The 12,619-nt window shown below is 37.9% G+C and overlaps 1 protein-coding gene across 1 annotated transcript in view; it reads right to left on the bottom strand.

The window, feature by feature from the left end:
- Positions 1–443: 443 nt before the first annotated feature.
- The window catches only part of C2H7orf57 (chromosome 2 C7orf57 homolog), an 89,891-nt gene continuing 77,715 nt past the window's right edge, over positions 444–12,619 (bottom strand). Inside the window, 7 exon segments of the mRNA XM_026842499.1 lie at positions 444–1,262; positions 3,187–3,235; positions 3,237–3,324; positions 4,374–4,474; positions 9,867–10,028; positions 10,155–10,267; positions 11,024–11,238. Of these exon segments, the coding sequence (XP_026698300.1) occupies positions 1,186–1,262; positions 3,187–3,235; positions 3,237–3,324; positions 4,374–4,474; positions 9,867–10,028; positions 10,155–10,267; positions 11,024–11,238 (805 nt within the window). The 3' untranslated portion in view covers positions 444–1,185.

Here is a 12,619-nt window from a genome sequence, read left to right as displayed (position 1 = left end):
GTATAAGAGACAGGGGTCTAACAACATCAACAGCAAAACTTACACAAATGTTCACTGAAAATTCTGAAAGTTCAGATTAACAATATGTTTACCTATTTCCAATCAATTTTCATACCAAAGTTCTAAAGAAAAGTATTGTTAAGCCAAATCCTCTAAAGATTCGGCTCAAAGAAATGTACATTCAGTGATACATTTTAAAATCTTAATCTCTTGGATTCAAACGTGTAAATATACTGAGCTCACTCTGAAAAGGAAACTAAAAATTAGCACTTATTAAAAAGTTATGTATTCACTTTTCAATAAAAGAGGAAGTATTAAAATATTAGTGTATCGAAAGTTTTCAAAATATTAAAATAATTTTTATACATTGCTGTTTCAAAGTATAAACTGTTTTGCCAGTGTGAATAAGCATGGACATCTAGCATATTTTTGTCGCAGTCAAAACTTTAGGATAAATAAAATATTTATTTAACAGCTGAAAGTGCATACATCATGTATAGCTTAGTCCACACCACTGTTACCTAATGATTCATCTTCTAGATAACAACACTATAAAAGGAAATGCCACCAGGTCTTAATTATGTGGCTAAACACTATGACTGATCGACTAGTTCTTATGCAGCAGGCACAGCAATAGAATCGTCCTAGAAAGCTGAATATCTGGTGTAAGTAAATCTGCTTTTGGGACTAAGAAGACATCTTTCTAGTGAAGGTTTGACTTTTTCCACTGCAATATCCATACCAGTTCAATTTTATTTACATTTCATTCCATACCATACAGTTGCCCTTCACCTTTCTTTATAGCATAGCTCATGAGTATAACTGTAGTTGAAAAAAGAAACTTGCAGGTTTGGACACATTGATATCATGCCTGTGATTAGACAAATCAGCAGCAATATGGTAACCCTATTTGACAACAGCAAAGAAGCACTAGTCTGGTGTAGGAGAGAACTTCAGTTTTGCTTTGTTTTGATTATGATTTTAAGAAAAAGTTTAGGAATATGGTCTGACAGCTGTTGCCTATACTATAAAATTTGCTGTATTCAAGAACAATGAAGTATGTATTACAAACTACATGAACTTCTCAACCAGGGATAAGTTCCACTATAAAAAGTAATCTAAAAAACATGCAAATAGTGGACTATATAAGCCATATAAGGCTTTACTTTCCCCAAGTCTTTGAAGTTAATTATTACAACTCTGAAACAGTGGCTTTGACTTGTTGCTTGCAGGTGCTGATTTGGACTATGATGGCTCTGAATCTGCAATAAAAAATATTAAAGTTCTTAGACTAACTTCCACCAGAAGAATAAAAAGGTCAGCTAAAATTTTCAGTTTCTCTCTCACGTCAAAATGTATACAAATTCCAGTACTTTTAGCTAACAAGACAGACAAGCTACCTACAAAATTCAAGTATGATGCCAATCTATAATCCATTTGTGTTACATTACAGATTTACATATGGGATGGGTTAGATCTCCTGTCTGATGTGTCTTGGATTTACCCTACACAAGAGGGAACAGAGAATGCTCACTCTCAAAAGGGAGCTGCAAGGTGCTTATTCTGTCAATTGCATTGGATGAGCAGACAAAAGTACCCAAGGGGAAAGAAAATACAAGCACTACCTTCAGTGCATACCTGAAAGAATGAAAAGAACAACGTCAAAACTGAATTAAGGTACATGTCTGGATGAAACTATACTGTTAAGAGCATTAAAAAAAAAAATCTCCTTTTACACTCAGATACAGAATCAGTCTCAATCAGAATAGCTATGATTGACAAAGGAGGACAATACAAGCAAAGCCGGTGACATGTTATCTAAGAATTTGTGAAAGAAAAGCATGTAAAAAATAAAATGTATTTATAGATCAAACTATGCAGCATACTGACTTTTCAGCAGCCTTTACAATATACACACAGAAAACAAAATGATGGGTAAGTGGTATAATCAAACCAGTATAATAATTACTCTGAAAAATCTTCAGCTTCCCTTATAATCCGAATGTCCCATTAGAGGCACACTTCACATTAAAGAAATCAGCTATCACCAAATGAACGAATTTGAGGTTTCAAAAATCGTAAATCCTTTCATTTTACTCACAGTAATGGAAAGCAAAAATGTCAGTGCACAAGAAAGCTGAATAGAATTTGAAGACAAAAGAATATTAAAGGTTTTCTTTCATGCTAAAGAGCAGCACTTTTAGGCTCCATGGTTGAACTGTTAGGTCATTGTGCCTCCCAAGGCAGCATCCTCTGCCTGATCAATTTGGATACTTAAGCTGACTTTGAAGAGCGGCTGCTCAGTTTATGCACCCTCTTTCAAGTCCAGACCAAGATCTGGCTTCATTTTAGTTTTACAGCAGTTTTTCTTCTGAACAATAACACACAACTTCTAGTTTTCTGTTTGCCTGTTTTCTTCTGATACTCACGTGGAGGAAAAGGTTGGAGCTTGCAGTGCGTATGTTCAACAGTATTTTAAAAGGTTGCTATAGAAAACTGATACACCCACCATGTTTGCCAAGCCACCGTAAAAAGCCTAAGCAAAAGGTCTTTGACAGAAGGGGAATTTTCTGCCCTTTAACCTCTGTATCTGAGTGTTTTCAAGTGATGTCTTTCATAGCTATTACTGTACATGACAAATTAAGGTTTGAAATCATAGGTAAACACTGGATAACTTTTCTTCTAATTAAAATGTTGCAATGCCACTGTCTTCAACAATACACATATACTTATTTTGACAAATTTTTATGAACAGTGGTCTATTTCTTCTTAAACATGAATATCAGTGATATTTGTCACAAAAGTTTACAGAAAAATATTAGGGCTCAAATACTATTCACAACAAATAGGCAACAAATATTTTACGGTATGCTTAAATTTGCACAGGATGGTGGCCGTGTTTCTGCAGCAGTTCACAAAAACACGTCACACAGAAGCCCTTGGATCAGAACACAGCATGCTTCTGCAACTGTAAAGATGAAAAAAATCCATTAAAGCCTCTGCCTTCACTGACTACAAACAGAAGCACTCTTTTCTTTAGCTGGTCATAGGGTATTGTAAACTAAGCACAGTAATTCAGTTATCTCACCATATTCAAAGAGAGTCACACAAATTATTCAGGTTATGCTCTGCTGTTACCTTGAGATCCCAATTCACTTTAAAAGAAACAGCTTTCAACAATTTTACCTTTGGAATGCTCACTATTTTCTGATGGTTCTTGAATCTTTTTTTCCCCATCCAGTATACTGCTGAAACCAACCAGTCCCATAACCACTGCTAATTAATTTGCTAAAGTTTACTGCTTTGCTTTTTCTCTGAGGAGGCCTGTAAATCCAAATATATTAAGGAAAACAATAGCATAAGTAAACAAAAATTGAGATTATGTGGGAAAAATTTATTTTGTACAGAAAGGACAATAGCCTTATAACATATTTTATTTCTAAATAACTAAAAATATATTCTACATGTAATCTTCTAAGAAAAAACAAAAAAAATAATAAAGAAAAAAACCACACAAAAAAAGCAAAGCACACAACTATGCCTAATTCAGTAATATGTAATTTTACATGAGAAGAGCCATACATTTTATTGGAATTTTACATGCATAATACTTACACAGTTCTGGTCTTAGAGAAGAAAAAGTGAAAAAAAAGAAATTACACTGATAATGTATAAGTAAAAAAGGCTGACAGTACTCATTCTGTGCTGCACAAAAGGTGAAATTTTGTCAGATTTGCTCTTAGGTTTATTAGACAGTTCAATCACTTATTTTTCATCATTAACATATTTCTAAAACATACTAGGATTACTGTTTTTAAGACAAAGTACACAGAAACAATTCAGTTGTGTACACAGCTGACGGTATTAGACCACATCACAGGTGATGTAATAATTTGCTTAAAAGACTATTATCTTCCTCCAGGTGTTCCATATAGTATTTTTGCTGGGCCTGACCTTATATAGGCTATAGTTTGTGTGTTTTCTGAAAATGGTAGTTCTACTTGTGTCTCTGTAACTTATGCTTACAGAACTAATGTACATGATTGTTTGCATCTGCTCACTGGTATTGGGAAAAAAACAGGCAATTTAGAATATAATAAAAGTGTGCTACTTTGAAACATGCAACTGTATGCTTAGTTTTCCTAAAGCAAATTTATACTCTCTTTCCTCTATGAGTTAAAGTGCTATTATTTTAGTAGTTTGTAGAACTATTTTAGTATCACACACAACAGATAGTTTATTAGCAGTAAGGATCCACAAAATCCATGCACATATCCACTAATCTCTGCAATTTCACAAGGAGTAATATTACTTGCATGCATTAATAGTTGCAGGCTTAGGAGTTTAATGAATTTTCTAAGCGTACTACTTACAGAGGTGGGAAGGAAAGCTTATTTTTCCCACTAAATTCCTTGTTTGTAGAAACATTTGGCATTCTGCTTGGATATTTAGGGTTAATAGCTGGGAGCTTTACCCGTGTTAGAGAAAACTTAGTAAAAGGAGTTATGATAAAAATAACCAAGAAGATTTATATGATAATATAACCTTCAAAAGTGAGGATTATATTAAAGGCGCTAAATATCTTCAGAATTTACACTTATGGAAATAATGTCAATAGGAAAGAGTAGAGGAGTACAAAGGAAAAATCAAAAGATAAAACAGCACCTTTCTTTATGCTAGATCATCAACTGTTTGTTCAGTATGTCAATAATGCAAAATGTGCTCTCCACAAGCTTTTCCTTCACAACACGCTTCACCTAGCTAAGCTTCAAATTCAAACTTACCCATTGCAACCTCTCATCTTGGCTCATATCTCTGTATGAAGTGTATGAAAATATCCCAGTCTTTAATTAAAGTCAGTGGAACCAGAAATTCATTTCCAGTTTAATTATTATATTTTTAAAATTATATTTTTGTTTTATAAAAAGCATTAAACATGTCATGTAATAACAACACAATTTTAGGACATTAATTAGAGGTTTGAAATTCAAACAAATACAGATATACTGTGGGAAGCCTACAACAGAAAAGTGTATTTTACTTTTATCATCTTTCACTTGGTAATGACAGGTAAAGAAACACTGTTGACTGAAAGACTCAGTAAGATAAAGATGACACCTATAAAACCAGTGAAGTGACATCACAAACACTAGGACTGAAAGTTGGGAAACTTAAAAGTAATAGAGAAACATTAACACCACATATCAAAGCTCTTTATTATAACTTCAATCAAATCAACAGATGCTGAAGGATCAACTTACTTCCCTCTCAAATAAAAGCATTAAATTAAATATCCCAAACAACTCCCAGGTATTTTTCACTAATAGCTACTAAGAAATTCTTTAGTTAAAGAAAAACCAAAACATCTTTAAAAACTATTTACAGCTTCCTTCATTGCATGAAGAAGGGGAAAAAAAGCCCTTAAAGATATCACAAAGTTCTCAAAGCTTATTAACAAAGTTTTGGTGTTATACTAGTATATCTCTTTAATTAGAACCTATATATTGGCAATTTTCTCTTTTAAACATGAACACAGGAGAGCGCCCCATAGGATAAGAGATATTACTTTCAGGTTATTATAAAATATCAGGACATGGTAACTAGAAGTAAAATGTATTGTCCCGTAAATGTAAAAGCACATTAAGGAGAAAGATACTTTCCACCTATGTGGACATACCTACTGCAGTAGTTAAGAGAAAAAAACCATATGAATAGAGTGCAAAAGCTAGATGCAGCAGCAGCAGTTACACTTGGATTGCTGACACTACAAAACAACTCCCATGAAAACATCCATGAGTAGAAGATTCCAAAATAGATGTAAACACACCATGGACTTCTCAAGGAACCCAGGCACATTTAGTATGGAAAGAGCTAAGAAAAGTATAATGGCATCTGACTACATCAATCAGTGAACTAATTAACAAGCCACTAAAAGAAGCAGATCTGAATGTTCAGAGTAGAAGTTTTCTTATTTTCTGGGAGAAAGTGAAGCCTAGGACAGACAGTTCTACTGATTCTGAAGCAGGACATCAATCCAAACCGTTTTAAGTCAGTGCTGAAATCCCTACAGACTTTGGTGGAGTCAGAGTTTTGCCAGAAGTTCCAGAATGTGGTAAAGAATAAGTGGACATGCTAGTAGACTTCAGCCTGACTGATACGATGTTGAAGCTTAAAGAGGTGAAAAACTAGGATGCTTGTCAAAGAAGGAAAGATGAAAAAAGGAGAGAAGAAAGAGCCCACAGGGATGTCAGAAGCAGTGATGTCAGCTGAAGAGTGGCATCTGTTGTGCAACCTGAGGATTAAAATCACATTAGCTGTTTAGAACTGCTTTTCAAATCCATTAATGCTGTAGCAGCCTACATGCATTTTACATTTTAAAAATGCTATCCTATTGTGCAAAAAATGATATTTCTGTCTTCTGTCTGTCATTAAACTGTACCATTTCAGATCTGACATACCATGGAAGTTTCAGATCCAGGACACAGCTACCCAGTTTCAGGTGACAAAAAAAAATTCATTAGATAAGTAGAAATCCCCAAACTTGATTAACTTTTGTCACATATTGAAGGCATGATGGCATGCAGGGCAACACAGAAACACGATTTGATATGCAGGATATACAAATAGTAGATGGAAAGAGATGAGCCTCCTGGCACTGAAGAGAAGCACTAGAAAAGGAAGACTAGTAATTAAAGACTTAAAGGGCAGAATGAGGTGGGGAGCCTAGAGAGATTTTGTCTAGAGGTAGACAAAGACCCAACTGTCAAAACTAAAGTAAAGGAAACAAAGGCGAAATGAAAGGCAATGAGAAAAGACTTGAAGGTTTCTAGCAAGTCTGGTGCATTGTTTCAAAGGTTGTCTTTCTTTTCTTGGGACTAAATGAGACTGGCTACCATAAATTGCAGCTATCAAAACATTCCCTACTGTTCAAATCAGCTAACAAGTGACAAGAGCAGCAAGGGAACAGATCAGAATTTGGTTTTGGAGAGTACCTGCAATCCTGTCAGGTGCTGTTTGTTATTTTGCTGGGCAAACTCAGCATTAAAAGACGACCCTCGTGCCACTACACCCCAATGGTTATAGATGAGGAGGCATTTTCACTTTGACAAGCCTCTATTTAACAGACATCAACTTTCCCAGATAAAGCCAGTTATGCAAGACATTTTTTACATGTTCTCAGTTTAAAGCATTTTCTCCCTTTGTGAAGAGATGGCAATGACATACCCTAAAAATTACTACCTACACTTATTATACATACACATTTATTAGTCTCTGATTCAACAAACATGTATTGTCATACATATTGTGTCTGGCTGGTATATGAAGAACAATGGATACCTGATGCCATCATGAAAAGCTGAAAGCCCCCAGATGAAATCCTGGCTCCCCTGCAAGCAAGGGGAAAATTCTAGATCACACTTCAAATCTCTGAGGTAAAATCCTGACCTCAAATGAGTAATCCTTTTGCTACATCACATACATATGTATATATGCATATACACATATATATTTCAGGCAAGGGCCTAAACTTCAGACATGAAGTAGTAATTTTACTGGTGCTGCAGAAAGATTGCCTAATGCCGAGGCAATTGCCCTGATACCACCTCCAACAGATCTCCCACCCATACACAGGCCTGCCTCTTTCTTAAGGTCATAGCATTCTCAACTTAACTTGGCTGGTCCACATGACACATAGGCAAAAGGATGCTTCCACCTGGGCTAGTAGTCCGTCACCGGGCCCCAAGCACAGAGGCTAAATCCTTCATGCACTAATACATCTTTGCTGCTTTGCAAAATTCCCAGAACAATAAGCATCCCTGTGATTAAGGCATTAGGGAAGAACTATGGGATCAATCCCAAGGCACGCAGAACCATATCATGGTCCCCCTGATCTCCAGTCCTCCTTTATGCAGTGACAACCATACTATCAGGATCGGTGGAGATTCTAATACTTCAGAACTAAGTCACATAGAGATTTAAAGCTTCAGAGCAAGGGCCCACTTGGGAACAATGTTTTTCAGAGTCAGAGGTTAAAATGTTTTTGCACTTGTCCCTAAGGGTGCCCTTTGGGATTTATCATCATGATTGCGTCACGCATCTCTCTTCTGAGCAACTGCTTAGTCAGACTGGACTGAAAAATGTTTTCAATACGTCCAGTCTCAATACTTGAGGTAGTTTGCTGCTGCAGTATCATCATGTAGTCAAATAAACAAATTGAACATTCCCTAGAAATCTGCCTGTGGTGTTTTGGAATACATCTCTTACATTTCAACATACAAGATATATAGTGAGAAAACTAAAATCAAGACTGGTTGGTAGGGCTAGTTTCACTGTCTCACTTGAAGACTCTTCAGGAAGGTATTCTTAAAGCATAAGATAGAAACATCCTATAAGAGTAAACACAAGAAATAGCTGTGAAAGAAGCACCATGTGATGTTTCAAGATATATGAAATGCTTTTCAGGGCACAATACTGTGAAGGTCAACCATTTCAGAGATGGTGGTCTGGTGGCAGAGCTAAAGCTAGGGACACAGAATCTACCTTCTTAGGCACCTAATCTTAAAGAAGAGGATTTGGTAGATTTAGTACCTTAGATGAAACTCAACTTCAGCTTCTAGAGGAGCAGTGTTAATTCTGTATCAGGGCCTCAGCAGATTTGGAATTTGAGCTGAATATATAACATACATTCACTTTGGTGATAAATAAAACACGAGAACTTCCATTCACGTGACCAAATGAAACTGGGTCTGGATCAAACTCCACCCAAACAGAAACAGACCTCAGTTTCACTCTACCAGTCACAACATGGACTTGAATTACACTTATGTTATCAAAATTAAGTTTGACTCTTACAGCACTGAAGAAAATTGGTTCTTAAGTAAGGGAGCGAAGGACAGCACTTCCTCTCTGTCCTAGTTTGATCCTTTAAGATGCTCCATGGCAGGCTAAGTTTCTATTTTCAGTGCATCAAATATCTGATCGAATAAAAGTTTCACCAACAAGCAAATTATAGTTTAAGCATACATTGCTTGTTTGCCTGTTTCCACAGATTAAGTAAACATTCCCAAGCCTATTCAGAAATAAAGTATTCCCATTTACACAAGCCATCATTCTGAATTTGGACTAGTAACTCATCACAGCAAAGGTTAAGGACTTTGTTCCCAAAATGTCTAACATCTACCCCTCTGTTCAAGAAGGGAGGTACTGGTGTTCAAGAACATCACATGCCTTTCCATGTATATTCCAAATATCTATGGCAAATTAGGCAACCAAAATCACAGAAGATACTGAAAAAATGTAAGGCTTCAGCATCTAAAATGGACAGGGAGGATGAAAGGAGGAGGATGGGAGAGAGCTTTCCAGGACAAAATGCCAAGATCATCACCGAAAACTTTGCTCTAGGCATAGCTTGTGCTATACTTATTTTGTCCTGGATACATCTTCCATTCAAAGACAGCTAGGGCAGTCTCTTAACTACAACAAACTTTTCTTCAGAACATTTTTCTGTTTCTTCCTCCTTCTTCTTTCTTCCACGCCCAAGATCACTAAACAAGAATTCTATTCACCAAGAGTGAATTGCAGGGGAAATAAAGCATAAGAAAATAGAAAATAACTACTAGCTTTCAGTCACACTTAAGTATAAGCACCATATAATGTGGTGGGAAACCATTTCTGGTTCTTAAGCTATACCTACAGCACTTATGAGAAACACAGCTTTCATCTCATTCTCTAACTACATTATAAAAATTGCGTCTGGAATACAGAAACTTGGGTGGACAACAGCTTCTCTTCTACAAGAGCTCACAGGCTAACCTAGAATGTCTTCATAAGCTCTATAAACAAAGCATCATCCCTCTCCAGCCTACCTTCTTTTTCTCTGCGTTTTCTTTGTCCTCAATGTCCCACTGCCAAACACTTTCCACATCAAAATCAAAAGGTCCTCTTCTTGTCTTATAACTATTACCATGATGGTCATCAGCCTTCAACTCTCTGTGAATCATATAATCTGGTAAAGAGGAAACATAGCTCTTGCAGGCAAAGATTTAACACTTGTTTGTACAAGAACTACATATATTGCACTTCAGTACAAAAGTATTCTGAAACATTAAGAGTTGAAGAGAGAAACCAACAAGTAATGTGGGGTCTCAGGAGACTTGCTTTGGCTCAGCAGTCACTGGGGGACTGGAGCAGTGTGATTACCTGTCAGGTGCGACATATGCTGCTGGAGAGGACTTCATTGTCACCGGAGTGTAGTGCTTCCATAGGTCTTAAGAGAAAAAGGCGAGACACTACTTTACTGACTTCTTATCTAGTTGCAAGAGCATTACCTCTGTTTTCAGGTAGCTGTTTTATCAGGAAGAGGTGCTTGCTTTATTCAGTAAGGAGCACTTGTCTCCCCTGATAAAACAGTCAGAACCTTGCAGCATTGCATTCCACTTGTACCTTGTTTTTCTTGCTCTAAATGCTTTCACACATTTCTACCAGTCTTAATTCATACTTCTGGATTTGTCACCCTGCTCTAAGTGTGCGTGCAAGCCATCTGCTCAACCTCCTCAAACATCCTCCTGTGATAAAGGAAATAACAAAACCGTGGATCACCTTCGTACAAGAAGAGAAAACGTACTGCGTGATAACAGATCATGTGTTATCACAAAACAACACTTTACAAACCTCTACGAAGTTTTCTGATGATGCTTTTTAGTGACAACATCATTTTCACCAGATCGCTACCCAAGTAGCCTAAGCAAAAATTGTAAAGACCTCACTCGCGCAGCTACACCATCATCATCTACTTAGATCACATGCAGTGTAAAACAACACATTTTGCTAAAAGTACCTATACACAATAGACTGCAAGGACATCTTGACACTCTTACATCACATTTTCAAGCACTCACTTTTTCCACAGGTTAATTTCAAAACTCCAAGAGGATTCTTATGTAGTATCTATGAGCACTTTCTACCACCACGCTCAAGCAAAGCCAAAGAAAACAAAGGAAAAACAAGCGAGACAGACGCTCACCAGGTCAGCCTCCTTGCTTTGCCAGCCTGTAGTAAGCTGAATCGGTCTCTTTGATCCACTTCTCTTTGATCCTCTTCCTGCAGCACCCAGACAGCACTTCATGAGGATCTTTTGCAAGGTCACCGAGACCCACAATCTGGGATGTTGGAGGAAGTGGGCTCTTCAAGGACTTCTCTTGCTGTTTCAGTGGCATGTGGTATGACCGTTTTGCGATACTGGAAAAGAAGATACTTATGGTAAAAGTTAACTGCTAGCATCCCTTTTTAAGGCAATTAGCAAATTGAGCCCACCTGAAACTTGAGCAACGTGCTGCATTTCAGCTTGGAGACTGACAAGGCTTGCTTATTCTGCGGGATACAGGACATGTAACTTCTAGAGGATCACATGCAACAAGGGAACACCTTAGTTTCAGTTTTGAAACAGCATTCAAGTTTTCACATAAAGTGTTCTAATACTGGGGATTGTGCATCTTCATACAGAAAACTATTTCCAAGGACACCAAGAGCAGCGAGAGGCACAGAAGACCGCAGGAAACACTTAAGCCTCTGGTTCCCTTTCCTCCTCACACATTAACAAAAGCAAAGATAGCACCTGTTCGTTTGCATGTCTCTATTTGTAAAACCACCAAACCCAATCCTCAAACCGCCACTTTCACAAATAAAAATCAAAACCACCCAATGCCCTACCTTCGATACATTACTTTCTCAACTTCTAGCGACGAAAACCAAAATGTAAATAAATCCTCATTAATGGGAAGATGGAGTGGCAGACAAGGAAGAAAAAGGCAGTTTAAGGAATTATGCCATGAAAGATGCACAGGACACTAACTGAAGTAACTCCCTTTCATAGGCGTAAGGAAAATATCTTATGGCAGGCAGCCTCCTAAGGAGCTTTTAGGAACACACAAATGTTTGCCATGATGAAACTCAGCTCCGAGGAACAACAACCCAAAGCACCTGCTCTCCCCGGTACCAGGGGCAAAGAAACATTAAACCACCCTCGCTGTCACTTCACTAATTGGTCCATCAAAAACCGCATCACCTGATGGTCCCAAATGCTCTTTATTTGCACTTTGATGGGTTGCCACTCTCTTGGCTTCCTACCGCATGCTATAGCTTAAGATTAAAACTCAAGATTTTCTCTAAAAGGGATCAGTAACCCCAGTCGAACAGGCTGAACTCTACTGGGCTTCACCTAGAGGACAGTGTTTTGGAGTGCTTTTTTCTGCCTGCCATCTTCTAGATCTCTGCCAAAGGAGGGAACGCCATCATTCAGAGTGCAGGAGAACACCACGTATGCAAGGGCGTTTAAAGCTCAGCCAGTATCTGAGGAAAGTCAGTGAGGTGGGAACCGGCCAGCGAAGAAAGAAACCCTGAGGGTGGCACTCTCCCAGCAGCCCTAAATGAAGGCCAGCGAGCGGCTGAGATCTTCCCAGCGTCCATCCGAACGGGAAGCTCTTCGCCTGGCGACGAGAAAAACGCTCCTGCCCTCCCACTTGGCTTCAGTAAGCGCCTGAAGCAGCTCGGCAGGTCCCTGGAGCCTGACGGAAAGCCCGCTCGGCCGCGGCCCGGCCTCTCTCCCGGCACGGAGCGGCTG

This window comes from Athene cunicularia (genome assembly GCF_003259725.1).
Source record: "Athene cunicularia isolate RWA chromosome 2 unlocalized genomic scaffold, athCun1 chr2_part1, whole genome shotgun sequence".
In the NCBI taxonomy this organism is placed as follows: Eukaryota; Metazoa; Chordata; class Aves; order Strigiformes; family Strigidae; genus Athene; species Athene cunicularia.
This window is presented reverse-complemented; position numbering and strand designations above follow the sequence as displayed.